The 17334-nt window shown below is 39.3% G+C and overlaps 1 protein-coding gene across 5 annotated transcripts in view; it reads right to left on the bottom strand.

The window, feature by feature from the left end:
* The window catches only part of LOC138010807 (trichohyalin-like), an 82968-nt gene that overhangs the window by 3321 nt on the left and 62313 nt on the right, over positions 1–17334 (bottom strand). For all 5 annotated transcript variants that reach the window (XM_068857784.1, XM_068857787.1, XM_068857788.1 and 2 more), the window contains 16 exons: positions 16375–16494; positions 14799–14870; positions 14537–14635; positions 14203–14253; positions 13552–13625; positions 11161–11230; positions 10391–10489; positions 10166–10247; positions 8598–8626; positions 8158–8229; positions 6366–6434; positions 5305–5361; positions 3720–3809; positions 2554–2637; positions 2271–2365; positions 201–330 (listed from right to left, as the gene is read on the bottom strand). In XM_068857784.1, coding sequence (XP_068713885.1) covers positions 201–330; positions 2271–2365; positions 2554–2637; positions 3720–3809; positions 5305–5361; positions 6366–6434; positions 8158–8229; positions 8598–8626; positions 10166–10247; positions 10391–10489; positions 11161–11230; positions 13552–13625; positions 14203–14253; positions 14537–14635; positions 14799–14870; positions 16375–16494 — 1293 coding nt within the window. The remainder of the gene's footprint in view (positions 1–200; positions 331–2270; positions 2366–2553; positions 2638–3719; positions 3810–5304; positions 5362–6365; positions 6435–8157; positions 8230–8597; positions 8627–10165; positions 10248–10390; positions 10490–11160; positions 11231–13551; positions 13626–14202; positions 14254–14536; positions 14636–14798; positions 14871–16374; positions 16495–17334) is intronic.

The raw sequence follows: 17334 nt of genomic DNA, 5'->3' as shown, positions 1-17334 counted from the left end.
GGATAATGACGCTGCCTTCGGGACCTCTGACGCCACAACCCATCGATGGTGAGATCGGGTATTAATCCGTTTCAACTCTTACTGCATTCAAAATCCAACGCCCATATCCTTGCGCCGATGTCATCTACAGTACAGTACCTTTTCTGAAATTACTTTTCATTGTAGCATGATCCAGGGAGTGTCAACGTCTCCATCCTTACCTTTGAAAACATCCGATCGGGGCTTGTCGAAGGGGGACCATTCAATACTCCACCTGAAGAATCTGGAGCGTACGGATGGGAGGATGAGCTGCGCTGGAATCCCTCCAAACTTCTCCGCGACCTTTCAAAACTGAAATATCAAAATTTCGGATTAAATGGGTTGATTTTGTTGTTTGCTTCTAACAGCTTCGATCGAATACAGTTTTTCCGAATTTTAACAAGAGCATGTATATCATTATTCAATTCAAATGAATAATTTTCAAGTTACTTAACTTCTGAAAGAAATTTATTGGGGGATCAAGAAGGCCTTTTAATGGGCCATTTCCGAGTTGATGTTTGTCTCGGTTTCGAAGCGAGTCTTGGTGCTCAACTATTGAAAGGGAAATGAGTTTGATTTGCATAAGAATACGCAACTCATTTCCATTTAAATAGTTGTGCACCAGGACTCGCTTTGAAACTGAGGCACGCAGCAACTCGGAAATGGGCTATTATTGCCACCCCCTCTAGGGGCACAATAGACAAACTGCAAATAAAGCTAGCGTTTTGTAGCCACCACCTTTACTGGGGCCTATAATAATTTAGTAATTACGTAAATTAGACAAATGATTTGTACGCAATTTTACGGGCGTAACAAAAAATTTGGTTTTATCAGAGTTGATAATGTAAATTGGCCACCGTACAGAGATTCTAAAAGCTGACGTTTCGAGCGTTAGCCCTTCGTCAGAGCGAATCGACGAATTGTGGGTTACGTGTAGTCTTTATAGTAGAGTAGGAGCTACGCTATTGGTGGTAACATGGCAACGTGAAAAATAGGAATATATTAGTTAAATGAAAAGCGTTCGTTAACACCGTGAGGATTAAGGGTGCCGATTTGAAAGATTAATTTTTGTTCCAGATTCTTGCGGCTTTCCGTCGTACATGCTAAATGTAGGGAAAGGAGTGGTTAGGCAGATTAAAATGGCGAGCGACTGGCTTGGATGCATCCTTGTCATTCTTCTCAACATCGCGAAGGTGTTCGCGGAATCGGTCATCTAGTCGTCTCACTAATGTATAATTTATTGCATAACGTACAGGTTATGCAATAAATGACATTTGCGGAGGTACATGTGAAACGATCGGTGATCTTAACGGAATTAACTGAAGAGAGTGTAGTGTAACGTGAAGTGCTATATTTCTATCCCATATGAATCATGTGAGCGTTAGCCCTACTGATGGAACTGGGCCCACACAAGGACAGAGAAAAACTCTGACCAGGGTGGGAATTGAACCGACGACCTCCGGGTTAGATCTCCGCCGCTCTACCGACTGAGTTACAAGGTCAGACGGGAGCAGGCTGTGGGAACTGAAGATGTTAAAGTCACGGCAATTAACATGTACAAGTACAAGGAAAGGTTACGTTTATACAAACGTTGGCCGTGTAGCACTTATATTTTAAACAGAATTAACTGAAGAGAGTGTAGTGTAACGTGAAGTGCTATATTTCTATCCCATATCTATTCTATCCTTATTAACGGATCGCTTAGGTCCCGATATCTTGCTATTGTTAACAATGAAAAGACAAGTTTGGCATCGTAAGCGCGGGCATTTGAAAGTGCCGGAACTTGTTGAACTTGTTAAATCTCCGGTTTTAAGCCTTTGATAAGGAGTCAGTTATTAGACATCAAAAACTGATGAATTCTAGTGTGGCAAAGGCGCTACTGATCCTACACATGCTTTGTAAAATTTCAAAGTTTCAAAGCATCATTGCTCAGAGATTATTTGGTATCGGTTTCAAATTTTTAGAGATACCTTTAAAAGATTCAGTACTTTATTCGCGGCTGAGCGATTAAAAACACGATAGCCTTGTGCTACTGAGACCAAAAAAATGTAAACAAAGATCCCTCTAGAGCCAACAGAGTCTAAATGGCAATGTTATGTTGTGTCAACTGGCCCCTGTCAACGAGCTTTAGTCAAAGAAGAAGGGCCAAATTGCTCAATGACAGCAGCACAAACAACAACAACAACAACAACAGTGAATAAACTGCACTGAAAGTGGCCTTTCAAATGAAGATACCGAAATTCTCCACTTACTTGAGTAATGCATTAGATTCTGCCATCTTTTCGTTCGCCCTATATAAGCGGTTGGCCAGTTTGTCCTTCGATTTTAACTCACTCTCGTACAAGTCCTGGAAAAAATAAAAACGACATTCTGATTCTCTACCAACAAATTAAGCCCACACACATCATGACGTGTCGCGGGATACATTGGTGGAAGAAGATTGCTATCAACACTCTGCCACGCCCTTGGCTAAGATCCATAACACAGTAAGCTCAAAAAATGTTCTCATTCTTTATTACGTGATGCTGGCCTCACCTTATATCTTTTTGCTTCAGCGTCGATGGTTTCCTTCTTCGTTTGTGTCTCGTGAAATCCTGCGCGCATTTTAGCAACGTCTGCCTATAAAGCAAAATACATCACCTTCAACTACTCAACATAGACTCGAAGGAAAGCTCACTTCGTTGCCTTGCGCTGTAGGAGGACTTCTTCAACTTCCGCTCAGGTTGTGAAAACATGAGTCGATAGTTCTGTAGGTGGTTGTCACGTGACGTAATCGCCGCCATGTTGGTGGACGAAAACAAACGTCTATCATTAGCTCCTTTTGTTTCGTCCACCAGCAAATGTTCATGACATCGTTGTTATCTGTGTCTACAGATTGGTAGCAGAGAACGCAAGAGTACTAGACCTAAATTGCTTTTCTAGTGTGTTTTACCAATAGAATATATGTCAATCTGTGTCTCTAGAGATTTATTGCAAACCATCTATTATTTAAGACCTCGTTCACACGTACCCGGCGAATAGGCCATTTCCGAGTTCATGACTGCCTCCTCTTCAAAGTGAGTCTATGTGCGAAGTTTTTGTGATGGTAATTAGTTCTACTTTACATATGAATGAAAACTAATTTTTATAACAAAAACTTCCCACTTACACTCGCTTTGAAGAGGAGGCAGACATGAACTCGGAAATGGCCTATTCGGTAGTCGTATCCGGAAATTTTCGAATACGGGCTCCAGAGTGGAAATTTTTGAATATTGAATACGCTGCGAATTCTGATAAGTGATGACGGTCGTATCCGCAAAATTTCGAATACGCTGCAAATTTTCGGCAAATTTTCGAATACGCTGACGTAACACTATCGGATCCAGTTTTTGCCGGGTGAGACTGATATATCAACATAGTGTATCGAAAGACTCTCACGTGCAACTGGTTAACAAAACAGAGAAAATGGCGCCAACATACAATTCTGGGCATGCTCAACAAGCAAAATCTTTGTGAAAAGCAATGGGCAATAGACTGTATCCGGATACGAGTGGACAGAGAAAACGATTCGAAAACGATTGGAGTACGCTACGTATGAACGCGGATATTTTTAATCCGAAAAAAAAAAAAAAAATGCGGATACAAACATTTTCGGATATGTGTGGACGCGGGGACTAAGATTACTGAAGTACGTGGTTATTACTAGAGCACACACAACTGACCTTCAGTTCCGATATAGTCATCTCGTAATCTTTCCTTGTCTTTGACTCGTTTTCTTCGCGAATTTGGTCTAGTTTTTCTCGAGCAACGGCCTACAGAAAGAAAAGTTACAAAGGCATCGAAAACAGCTTCCAAAAGAAGGTTTCCTCGGTAGACTTTTCGTGAAAACCATTCTTGTATTTTAAATAATAGGGAATATTTGATCTACGACGCGGTCGTTAACGAGAGCGCTACAAAGAAAGAATAGGAAGTTTAAGTGACGACAACAGCATTAAAGCTGGTGTTTCGAAGTATCATAAGCTTAGGGTAATTCCCTTGAAATTGTTCTACTATCAAACTTTTTCGGAAACTTGGCATAATTAACATTCATGATATGAACATTTAAAAAATGCAATAAAAAATGGGGTCACCGTGCTTGTTTACCCGTCAGCAGGCTCTTAACATGGGGTATTTTTGCTGTTTTCGCGTTAAAAATTCGAATCACCTTCATACAGAATCAAGTCTTTTGAAAACAAAGCTTCTTTTATTTACATAAGCAGTAATCCTTCATTTACGCCAACTTTGATTCCCTGGTTGTGGGAATATTGCACTTTTTGGGACAGTTCCGTAGTTAGCTTGAAGTCCTCGCCTTGGGTAAAATACACCCGTACGGAACTGTTTTCCAAAACAAATTCATGTTCTACTATCAAACTTTTTTTCTTCTTCAAATATGTTCTTTATTAGACTGTTCTTAGCAAATACCTGATTAAAAAAATCGGGGGTCACCGTGCTCGTTTGAGAGAAAAGGAGCATTTATTTCGCTATCGGGTTTAGTTTGCGCGAAATCTCTTACGTTTTGTATGCACACGTGCTCATGTGCGCGCGCTAATGACACGAAAATCGTGCGCAGTAGGGATGCGCAATGCAATACTAAGAAATTACCTTAAGTAGTTATACATTAATTAACCAAAAAAAATTCACATTTTATTCACAATGATTTTCAAGTAGCTAATACTCCAAAAAGATAGCTATAAAGAAGAGGAAACAATTTTCACAATCAAATTTCTTTGAAACTATTTCTAAGGAAGCGTTAGTATAAGAAAGAAAAAAGTATCTTAGAATCTCTTTTACTTGTGATTTTCAAATTTCCATAACTGCGGTGTGTTATTTTTATCTTTGAAATGCATCAACTCAAATAAATTTGACTGCAAACATATTAAAGAGGTAGTGCCACGTTGAAGGAACTGACCGATCCATATCGCCGCTAGTTTAATTACTTTAAATAATCACGTAGGATGAGTAAAAGTATAAAACGAAACAGATTGTCAGTCATAGAAAACCCGAGAGGATTGAAACAGATTTCAAGCAGATCAACTCCACGCGCAAATTTGATTTTGGGTTGAGGAACGATAAGCAAGCTAGTGTCCAGGTCGATCACGGTCCCAACGTTGACTGTGTCCCTTTAACGTGGTTTTACTTCAAAGACTAAAAACGTCTTTGTATCGGTATAATAAAAAAAAGTAATACCATTTATATAAATATATATATCTACTTCAAGTACAATTAAAACGCACCGCGTTTTTAAAAGCATTGCTTATTATATCGTACCTGTTCTTCTAAATGGGCATTAACTTCCTCCAGCTTCCGGTTCAGTTCAAAGCGAGACTGTTGAAACAAAGTCACGTGTGAGTCACATGACACGCAGCAAAGGTCGTGCGACCGAAAGTTTACCTTTGTTCTGGTGACATACCTTGTACATCACATAGGAGAAATGCTTATGGTAGTGAAATTCGTATTATTCAAATTCCCCGTATTAAAATCATTCAGTCTACAGGCTGGGATCAAGTAGAAGTAAAGGGAATGGTATGAACACGAGTGAACTTTGTGTCTTATGGCCATGAGTGATGTTTTGAAAGTTTTCAAATACGGCTCGTGCAATTTGAGAAATTTCAAAACATTCCGAGTGATAAGAAATAACGAACTGCACTAGCAAGTTCATACGATTTCCTTTTCTTGGTTTGCATCCACGAGATGACAAGGCCATATGCATGGTGGTGTAAAAAAAACAATAAAAAACGGCCCACAAGTTTTGCATAAGGATAGAGTCAAATTCCCAAAAGACATTTTACTGCATTGTTCTGTACACCAACATGGCCGCCGTGACGTCAGATGGAAACCATTGATGCCTACGAGTGGGTAGACCTTAGACATTAATGACCAGAACCAGGTGGCTGACCAGCGGTTTTCGTAAAAACAATGGTTTCCTGTGGGTGCTCAGTCTCGCGGGCTCAGAAAACATGGTTGTGGTCATTGTTATTTACGGTTTTTCACGAGTGATCATACAAATGCACTAGCAGGTGCTGCCTCTATTACACTTTGTGACCTATTTATGCATTCGTCATTGACCAGCTTCCAAAAAGGCGATATTTTGTTAAAGAGACTTTCCACAAACGACTTAAGGACGGTGCCTACTATTGTTATTGGGCATACGCTCTGCGTATCTCGGGATACTCGGATTTCCTATCGGTGATGCTTACTAATACAAGGATATTTTTGCGCAGTTTAAAACTATCCAGAGAAAGTAGATCTTAGTAAGTACTCTTGGTATCCAAAAAGAAAAACACAAGTAGACAAGAGAGGTAGGTTTATCGGAAGTCAAATGCACAAACCTTAGCTTCCAGCTCTTGTTTGTAGGCTTCCAGCTGGCCCTTCTCTACAAAATTGCTCTCGTAAAATGACTGGAACGGGAAAAAAATTAGAGATAGAAATGAAAAATTAAATAACAACTACGATGACTTCATGATTCACAGATTTCCTTTAACAACCGGAAATTTGCATATAGGGCCATTGGGCATTCGTTAAAGAGGTGACGTCTCGTGAGGGATATACGGATAAATTACTTGACACACGGTTAGCCATGCCAGAAAGGACGGTCCCGCCAAAAGGTGAGCGAAATTCTCGTGCTAAACATACAAATACTCAACAAAGACTTCCATTTTAGTGCCAAAACAATAGAAAAATGTTGCTCATGTTTTGCACAATACTAGAGTCAGATATTTTCGCTATTGTTCTTTCCACCAGCATGGCCGATATGACTTCAGGTGAAATCAATGAATGCCAAAAAAAAAAATGTTGCAAAATGCAGGCATGTTATTTTTCTAAAGCTGTTTTTTCTTGCTTGTTCTCTCTTCTTTCAAACCGGTGGAAAATGTGAAGTGAGTCGCCAAACAATACACTCGAAATAATGTGGTGTCTTATTCGTGACCTACACTATAGAGCGTTCTCACTCACGTGACTAAAATAAATGCTAATTTGATGAAACAAAAGAAACTATTTGCATATAAATAGAGTTCAATTCCCAGAGGATTAGTTTGGAACTCCAACATGGCCGCCGTTTCTTTGTTTTGGAACACCAACATGGCTGCCGTGACGTCACGTGAAAACGCTCTATTAATTTATCATCGTTCAAAAATACATTAATAATTCATGAACGAGACAGCCTATCAGAACGAGACAGCCTATCAGGTCACCTATAAAACGCCACGTGCATGAGATTTCCAACTCATAAACACTCCTCATTAGAATTCTTTAATATGTAAAGCATACTAATAAGGCTTAGATTGTTTTTCTTGTGTGCTAATGTTCTTTTTCACAATTTGAGCCTTTGTTCGGATTCCGAAGGGACACGCTTTTGGGGAATGTTTTTGAAGCCGCTGTAAAAACTCGCAGAACGTGCTTTATCGGTTCTAAAAAGTCTCGGCTACGTCTTCTTTTTAACCCGATAAAACACTACTGCTTGTTTTTTAAACATTAATTGTAAGTCATTGAAAATGACGATACACGCTTTTCGTATGGGTTTTAAGGACCGAAGACCACTCAGAATAAATGGGCCACTTCAGAAAATACCATAATACTCTTTGTTTGTCCCCCCAAATTTTCCACATTGTTTCCAGTTTCTCTTGGGACTTATAATGGTTCCAAGAGAAAACAAAAACAATGCTTATGCAAAATCTGGGGGGACCAACAAAAAGTATTATAGTATTATCCTAATTGGCGTATATGGTTTGATACCAAGAACTTTGATATGAAGCTAAGTTCGATATAGCTTAAAACCTGCGTTCTCCGTATGTTCCTCTTATATGAGAGGAAGTAAGGTATGAATGAAGCACAACGGAGACTAAATTCTTCCGTATATCATATGTGTTTTGACATGTATTATTGTGGAGTATTTTCACGAGTTTGGCTGCATTTGGAGAGGCAAAATGCAAAGAACAGATAACTTTTTTTCGGGAAAGTGTGACAGTTGTTGCGTGACACACGTGACGAAAAATGTGATGCTTCTGCAATTGTAACAGCAAAAAAACCCAACAATACAAATAACTATGCAATAACGCGGAATGTTTGACTAGTGTATTTTCTGCCGGCTCAATGAACTCCAGAGTCGGATAATAAACGGCTTACTTTTAGTCTGTTGACTTCTTCCTCAAGTTGTTTGTTGACTTGCTGTAGGCGGTCTTTATCAAACAGAAGACGCTAAAAACGGTTCAAAAAAACAATTCGCTCAATCTATGCTACCGTGCAATGATATGGAAGGAGCGTGAATGTATGCTTTTGTTAAGAAACAGGAGGAGCTAGAAACAGTTAAAAATAGTAATAATCCGTTCAATTTATGCTATCGTGCTAATATATGTAAGGATTGTGGCCGATTCCGTCACGGGAGGCCAGGTTGGAAATCCGGAGGACCTGATATCAAGTCCCGCAGGATGGGTTCCTTCTGGACAACTTCTCAGCTGCGCTGATAAATAACCAAGTCAGAGGTCTGCCTCCATGCAGATAATATTCTTAAATGCATCCTGTTTGTGTCATCTGTTTTACGCAATAGATACAATCAAGAAACTGACCTTTTCTTCGGCTTTGGAGGATGCTAGTTCTACAGAAACAAAAAGAAAAAGATTGAGCGGCTTGCGTTTCAGTGTCGCAAAACCAGCAACAAAGTTATTGCCCTGGCCAATGGCCGTTTCTATACTAGAGACGTATAATGCGTCTGGGCGACTTTATGCAATTTAATTTAATGCGTCTTTTAGTTCGTCCTTTAATTCGTCCCGTATTAAGACGGGCGAGAGATGCATTATACGTTTGGACGAACTAAATCGTTTAGTGCGTTACAACGTAAGGCAAGGTGACATTTTTGTGTTACGCTAAAAAATAAAAGAATATTGTTCGATTTGCGGTTGCCTGTTAGCTACAGATGCCAAGCAACCTCTTAGAAGCGAGAGAGAAAAAGAGAGAGAGAGAAAAAAAAAAGGTATAGAGCAAGAGAATTTTCATGCTATTTCAACTACACCACAAATCAGTAAAATATAAACCGCTAGGTTTATTTTGGCTAACTTAGGCCTCGCATCAGTGGCGAACAGAGAACTATTCAAACTGTTACAAAAAGGTGCAAACAAACATTTCACACTCAACCGAAACTAAAATGAATTTAAATATAAACTGGCGACGCTGCCGAATTCGCAAAAAAAACAAAAAAAAAAAAAACAAACAAACAACATTAACACAAAAACCCCGTGGTGAAAAATAGAAAAGTACTTCCCGAACCGATGCAGCGCCAATAACTCCCGGGCGTTTAGGGGCGTCTCAATTAATACCATACAGGCTCAAAAAAGATAAACTTTGGAATTCTAACTAAAGAGGGGTTAATGCGGGCCTAGAGTGGCTAAGCACGTGGCAAACTCAGCCTTTATAGACGGCATATTACCCACCATGCACTTAATTCACCCCAGACCCTTCTGCTTCGTGCCGTTGAAATATCACTTTCTGTCTCATTCCAACACTCAAACGTCAGAATTTTCATTTTAGGATAACCAGCGACTTGTGGCGCGCCTTTCGCACAGAAGCGATAATCTATCTTTTCATTGGCTGAAAATTTGACGCGAACCTTCGCAGCATGGGAACAATCCAAAAAGATTTTAAAAACTAGTAATTTTTAAAATTAAGTGAAGTGCTGCGAGAATAGAATCAGTTACTGTAACGATGGAAATGTAGTTTATTTTTTAAAAATATAAATGATCACTATATTGTAGAAATTACATGCATAATTTAATTTAAATACAATATAATAGGAGATACATGAGGTTCCTACGCATTATTGACGTTGGAAACCGCTGGGCATGTGTACTGTGAGCTCGTATAGTGAAATCCTAAAATCGACGTTTATCCTGGTATTTAAGGCACAGGGGGTCCCAAATATCAAGACTTGTAAGCTGGTCACCGGTGTTCGCAGCAAGAATTATTATAGGTCAAAGGGATTCGCTTTCTTATCAGGGATTCTCTTTGATAAGAAAATTTGCCCATGTCGTGCGACGACAGCATTAGATAGAATAATCGCGAAATACTATTCTATTTTGAAGAGACGATAGCGTTGTAAATGCAGAAAAATCCCCATTCATATATTCAAAGTTTTCATTACCTTGTTGTTGTTGCTTGCCTTTTAGCTCAACTCGAGAACGATTTTCAGCCTCCTGGTGAAGTCTTTCGCTCATGTTATCCAACTAAACAAAGACAAAATAAAAGCGTCTCAACTCTGTTGTAAAACAATAATCTGGCGCTAGCATATTTTCTGTGGATGACCTCAACACACCAAACTGTAGCCGTAGGGGGAGGGGGAGGGGGTAGGGGAATTAAAATGACTGACCTGTCTTCTTAGTGAAGTGATGTGTGACTCCATAGCTGCGCGCTCCTTGTCAAATTCCATTCGAAGAGTTGGAATCCGGCTTTCCGAGCTTTCATACTCCTGAAGATTAAAAGAAATATGGAAAAAATGTTTGCCACAGGAAAATATCATTCGGATAATAGTGATTTATCCCATGAAAAGGGCTATCTCTCCACCTTTTGAACACCAGAAGATAGTTATAATCCTGGACAAGAATAGTCGAGACTTTTTTCAAGTTTCGTCCTTTGGGACAATAATAGGGTGCTTAAGCACGCGACGTTTTTTAGACACGGTCGGCAACCGGAAGAGAAAATTTCGCGAGCCAGGACAGTGGTGTCTCTCTGATTTTTATACTAATCACCTCCAATGGAGAAAAAATACTTAGCAATATAAATGTGGTTGTGTGAAGACAAGTTAAAAGGGAAAACAACTCACTTCCGGTTGCTGTCCGCGTCTCAAAAACGCGCATGCTTAAGCTCCCTTATCCTTCATCCTTCGTCGTGGTTTCTGGGGGAGGAGGGGGGGGGGGGGGGATGGGGGAAAAACCGGTGTACCCGGAGAAAAACCATCGGAGTCAGAAGACTGAGATCGACTGAAACTCAGCCCACGGGGCCAATAAAGCTCCAGGAGGAGGCTAAGCTTTTCAGTTAAATCAAATCCAATAGATTCGTTTGGTCGTTAAAAATATAAAAACTTGCATCGTTTTGTCACGATAGATAATAAAACGTGGTGTTGAAAAATCCGAGTCTTACCTTAAAACGCCGTTTATAAGACTTCACTTGCGTTTTAAGGGCGATGACTTCTTTTTGATGTTGAGATATTCTGAAAGGATGAGAAGAACAAATTGGACATCAAATTTCCTTTTTGTGCTTAAGTTTGGATCAAAAACGCTCTAGGTAATGTCTGTCAAAGAACTGGTTCAACGACCGTAAAAAATATCGAGACTTTTAGCACTTCTAGACTTAAGCCCCGGATGAAAGATCCAACAAAGTGGCTGGAGAAGAATGGGCGTTGGCCACTTCTTGTAAATTTCACAAGAACTAGTGTCGTACAAAAATGCACTTTTTTATCGTAAGTACAACAATAAAAATTATTATATCTCTCAGATAGTACGCGCGCTGTGATTGGCTAAATTAGCGGGCCGTATTCTACAGAACGGCCCACTGTACAGCCAGCTAAATTTAAAATTTCGATAAAACATTATCTAGCAAATTTTTCATGTCGTTTCTGTTACATAAACTTGTAAAACTGTTTGAATCTTGCAAGCAACAATTCAAACAGCCAAGAAGATTTCGTGTTTCGGATTTTGACACGGCAATCTTTGTGGCAGTTGAACCTTCCGTTTGACTTCGACTAGTTTCCTTGCCCGCGCGCCGGATTAACCCGCAGAGATAAAAGAAATATCTTCGTTTTCTCGCTCCGTACTGTAAGTTACGGATCCTCGTTTTTTTTCCCGTTGATTTATCGCCCGCGAGCTTCGGCCATAAATCAACGGGGAAAAACTCCGACCTCGAACTCGGTTAGTAAAAGGTATGTATTCACTACTTGCACAAATCCCACAATACACCTCTTTTACCCCACAAAAATCTGCATATGCATTTTTTTCGACTTCTTTTAGGACATTGTCATGTCCCAGGAGAAATTGCAAAAAATGGTTATGCAAAAGTCTTGGGGTGTAATAGAGGTGTATTATGGAATTGTGCAAGTAGTGAATCCTTGTTTGGCCCACGATGTGGTTAATTCAGTTTCTTGCGAACGAGTGCGTCTACTACTTTTGCTAACTTCTCAGGAAACAAGTTCACGTTTTTACTGAAAATATGATGATGATGACGAAAATTCCCCTGAAATTCAAAACTCGTAAGGGCCCGAATCGGCTGCTACCTCTCGCCACTCTCCTGTTGGGCCACTCGTATAGAGTGTTTTCACGTGACATCACGGCGGCCATATGCATGTTGGTGTTCCTGAACGATGGAACGGCGGCCAGGTTGGTGTACCCAACTAATCCTCCGAGAATAGAGCTCTATCATCATGCAAACGTATTCTTTTGTTTCGGTGGAAAAATAAGGTTACCGATCACGTGATTGCAAACACTCTTTTTGACAAATTGATGTCAGTTTTTCATGCGTCTGTCCTGTTATTGATCATGAATTTCGTCATTACATTGTCAAAGTGGCTGTGGATCCACGAGGCGATAGCCGAGTGGATCCGCAGACTACTTTGACAATGTTATGACGAAATTCACTGTCATTAACAGGACAGACGCATGAAAAACTGACATCAGTTTGTTTTTTACATTAACAAAAAGGCAGAGGGGTCAAAATAAAGTCAAAAAACGAGAAGAACGCGAGACAAAAATGCGAGAAACTTCAATCTGATGACGCAAGCAATACACATCATTCTCGCATAAATTATAAATTTATGTGTCTGTCAGCTTATTGACAATAAAAATTAACAATGAGCGCGCGAGAATAATTCAGTGACGGGACAAACATCTAACATCTCTTTTAAAACAACTGCGAGAGTGCCACCTTGTGACATTTCTTATTTTTATAGAAATGTGCTGCGTGAAGCTATTTTTTAAATTGTCAAGCTCTCACGAGTGTTTCAGTGCTATAGCATACTAAAGTTAATAGAGGGGAATGGTCATGAAACGCGACAAATTTCTTTACTGTAGGTTTTTGTTCTCCTTTTTGGCCTTGACCGTGCACAAAACACAATAGTTGTTTACCCCGTACTGAGGAACTAACCAATAGAAACGTGTTGGTTACGTAATTTATGCATAGTGTATGAGCGCAAAACAAAAGATTGTGCACGGTCTTGGACTTTCCAACCTAAATCTTGGCATTTTTGTTTGCTCCCTTGATTTTTGTCGAGCTTCCAAACCATTTCCCTCTATTAACTATGAGCATACGAAGTAGAAATCCGAGGGTAGCACGTCCCACTTGCGTTAGCAGCACTATACTACTTCTTTTTTTCCCGAGTATGACCCACTAATTATCGATCAATAAATCTCTTCATGCAGCTTTTCGTGTACTAACACCAAACACCAAGCAAAACAAAGAAAGTTAGAAAACTAATTACTCTGCTTGTTACTGTACCATATTAACTACGCAAAACAAACAAAAATACGAAACAGTCGATACCTTTGGTCGCTTGCCTCCAATTTGGCTTCCAAAACTTTCTTTACTTCCAAAGCTTTCCGAGTTTTTCGCTTTTCCTGCAAAAATAGTATTACGCAAAGACTAAACGAGAGATCAAGAAATATGCACATATTAAATACGAAAACATGATTATCAGAAAAGAAAGGGAACGAGGTGCGTGATTGCACGAAATTGTTCAGGTCATAAAAGAACCACGCAAAATAAAATGAGCTCTTTGGTGTGCAGCGAGATGCAAATAAGATGCAAGATGGCTTTCCGTAGACTCACAAGGATCAGGGCAAAGGAAGCCGTTCTCGTAAGGTTTGCCATCCAAACCGAAAACGGAAGCAATTATTTAGACTAACAATAGAAACAATAGAAACTGCTGCAAAATGAAATGATGGGCAGCTAACGAGAGCTGCTGGACTATACGACAAGAGCGCTGGCGAAATGGACGCCGGAAGTCGATCTTTTTTAGCCCGCAATGCTCTGATTCGATAGTCATATTAAAATTAGTCAAAACATAAGCTTTCGAACTCGTTAATTTTCGCAGAAACATTCCAGCAGGCAAAGAACTAAACATCGGTTTGTTTTTCAGGAAGTCAGGGATGTGAACGAAGTCGTTACTTATGCTCGCTACCATCGAAGAAATACCTCCTCTATATCTGTTCTCGCTTCTGACAATCGTTTTTCCATTTCTGCGATCTGAAAGGAAAAAACAAGGGTTTGAAAACCATGTCGAATATTGGAAGAAAAGTGCGACCACAAACAGAAAAGGGAAATATTCAGAGTTAAGCTCATAGACATCTTTCATAATGGCGACCAAATAAAATTTCTTCTGTTTTAATCCTTTCTAGCCTCGCTATCGCGAGCACATTTCAAAAGAATATTTGTTTCAAAATGAAGGCAGTAGGTCTAATTAACATATGTACAAAATGATTTTAGGTTGTCCCCTTTAATGAAAGTGGTCTACTTTCAATGACCGTACCTTGGCGCCCAACTTTGTTCTGGCACGCACTTCGGCTTCCCATAATTCCTTATGTTCTTCAGCCTCTCTTTCATGTTGTGTTCGGATGAGTGACTCAGACTGCAAAGCAAAACGAAAATCACCAAACAGTTTCCATGAGTGTCAAAAGTAATGCGTCAATTCCTCTGGTTTTGCAAACAGCACAACTCTCATTAGCTTTTCCTTGTTCGTCCACCAGCATTTGTACATTAGTCTCTAGAGATCGGTTGCAAACCAGCAATACCTGCAATCTATTCTCCATTTCTATCGAGTCTCCTTTCACGCTGGATAGTAGTCTCTCCAAACTTTGTCGCGCCTGTAAATAGAAAGAGGCTTTTTTAAAATCCAGTATTACACACTTTCACAACCGCTTTGCTTTGCGGTGGCAGAATAAAGCATATAAGCAAATGGGAAAAACTTGAAACTATTTGGAAAGAATTAGTCTCCAATTGGCCATAAACTAAACGCGAGGTGGCATCACTTGCCATACGAATAAGCTTAAGACAGCTTAAAGTATAAATGCAGACGGAGTTTCATAGAGGAAAATTCACTGGATTGCGTACCAAACAGTGATTGTAGATCGAAAGTGAATTCGAACAACAAGGAAGCAACCAAATCTTCACCAAAGATAACAGGGAAGGAATGAAAAGATAACTCAACAGCGACACACGAAACTAAATGAACGAAAACGTTAAGAATTTACAATTATACATCACCTGGTTTTTAAATTTAGGCACAGTGTCACGTTTTCGAAAACGGACTTTTTTCCGATCCGGTCCTCGGCAGAGAAACAAAATGACATTGTCGTCGACATTTTCAGGTATTTTGCGCGTTTTTTTGGATGAAGCGGACATTCTTAAACGGTTCGTTTCTGATTGTTTGGTTTAGCCAAGAGTTCGCAACAGTTCTGTACAGCTTAGCATTGATGAAGTCCTCTCTATGCAGTTTCCAAAATGAAATACTTCGCTATCGCGTCCAAAAATGTTGTAAAACATTTTGGTTTAAAAAAGAAAAACATCCCCAGGCGATGATGTTAATTATGAGGGCAACAAGCGAGTTTATTGGTTTTGAATTAGATAAGAAGCAATGAAATTGCATAATGAATATGGTGAGACCTTTATTATAAAACCGCATTGAAAATTTAAACTAGTTAATGAGGATGCGTTGAAAACAGAAAACAACTTTATACTTAATTCGCAAAAAGTTTGTTCGAATAGTGGAATCTTTTCAGTATGTAAGTCTAGCAAGTCATTTGAAAATTCTCGATAATGAATTTTAATCTTCGTTTACTAAAAAAAAGTTAATCAACATGCATACATGTAAATCAAAACTGAACCATTTCGAAGCATCATCGCGATTTTAAACAATGCGTTTTATAATTTACGCAGTACTGATACGATTCTTCCAGTTTCAAAACTCGATTAAACTCTGTAGTCACGCAAAGTGTACTATTACAAAACCTAAAAGAAGAAAAAAACATTTAAAAAGGAACTGCATCAAAAGATACCAAGTTCCGAATTAGTGACATACTTTTCGCTGCTTACATGAAGTCACAGCTGCTTTGTAAGTGTCAGAATAGGCATTTCCGAGTTCATGTATGCCTCCTCTTCAAAGCGAGTCTAAGTGCGAAGTTTTTGTGATGGTAATTAGTTCTAATTTACTCATAAATGAAAACTAATTTTCATAAGAAAACCTTCGCACTTAGAATCGCTTTGAAAAGGAGGCAGACATGAACACTCGGAAATGGCCTATAAATACACTGGAAATTGACTTCTATTCAAAAACAAAATACTTAGAAGAACATAAAAACAAACAACAACCTCGTTTGATTCCTTGACTTCTTTTAACAATAAACCACACTTCGCTTCCTCCTCTCTTAGTGTAACTTCTATCTGAGCTTTTTCAACTTTGAGTTTTGTCACCATTTGTTCCAGCTGCGCCTAGATAAAAGAAAACAAAGGCCACTAAAAATAAAGAACTTTTCGATCGAGTCTTCAGCTTGATCGAGTCTTAAGAATAATGTCTTAATTGCTTTCTTTTGCAATGCAACGATTGGTGATTGGCTGACAAATCTCGTCATAGCTTCTCAGCCTATCAGACGCAAAAGCAACATGCACTAATTGTGATTGGCTTGCTGGCATTTTACCGCGCTCAGCGCAGGCTGCATGTACGTGCTTTGTGATGTGATTGTTTTTCTTGAAGGTTCCAGCTGCTTTGACAGATCATGGTAAAAAGTTTTACGTCATGCGATCGACAACCTCAACATACATGCAAGATTATCTCAAAGTGGAGCTACCACACAGCAAACATGACAACAATGGTTAATAATGGTTACATGACCAATTTAACAATGGTTGCGATCGCATTAGAGAGTTAAACACTACTGTAAATCGAGTTCTATTGTTCAATGTTCGCCCAGGGATTCAAAACAACAGAGAGTTGACACTAGATTAGTATCAACACTAGTGTTACACTTTTTCTACGTGTGACCGCAAACAATATCTTAAACAGGGTGCGCTTGATTGACCGTATTCCGGAATAGGAATGTATGGAATACACGTTAGAAATCCTTCATTTTTACGGAGATTCAAATTAAAATTGTCAAAAACCTGCTAAAATGCTATTTTAAACATATCTTTATTATCCTTGTTGCTTCAAAACGCCACACAAACTGTTTTAAATCATCACTCTGTGTATTCTTATTCCGGAATAGTGTCAATCGAAAAGAACCTACAGTCAGTGAACGGTTACACTAGGTTGCAAAATTATCATGCAAATGT

The sequence above is a fragment of the Montipora foliosa genome, chromosome 7 (genome assembly GCF_036669935.1).
Source record: "Montipora foliosa isolate CH-2021 chromosome 7, ASM3666993v2, whole genome shotgun sequence".
Lineage (NCBI taxonomy): Eukaryota > Metazoa > Cnidaria > Anthozoa > Scleractinia > Acroporidae > Montipora > Montipora foliosa.
This window is presented reverse-complemented; position numbering and strand designations above follow the sequence as displayed.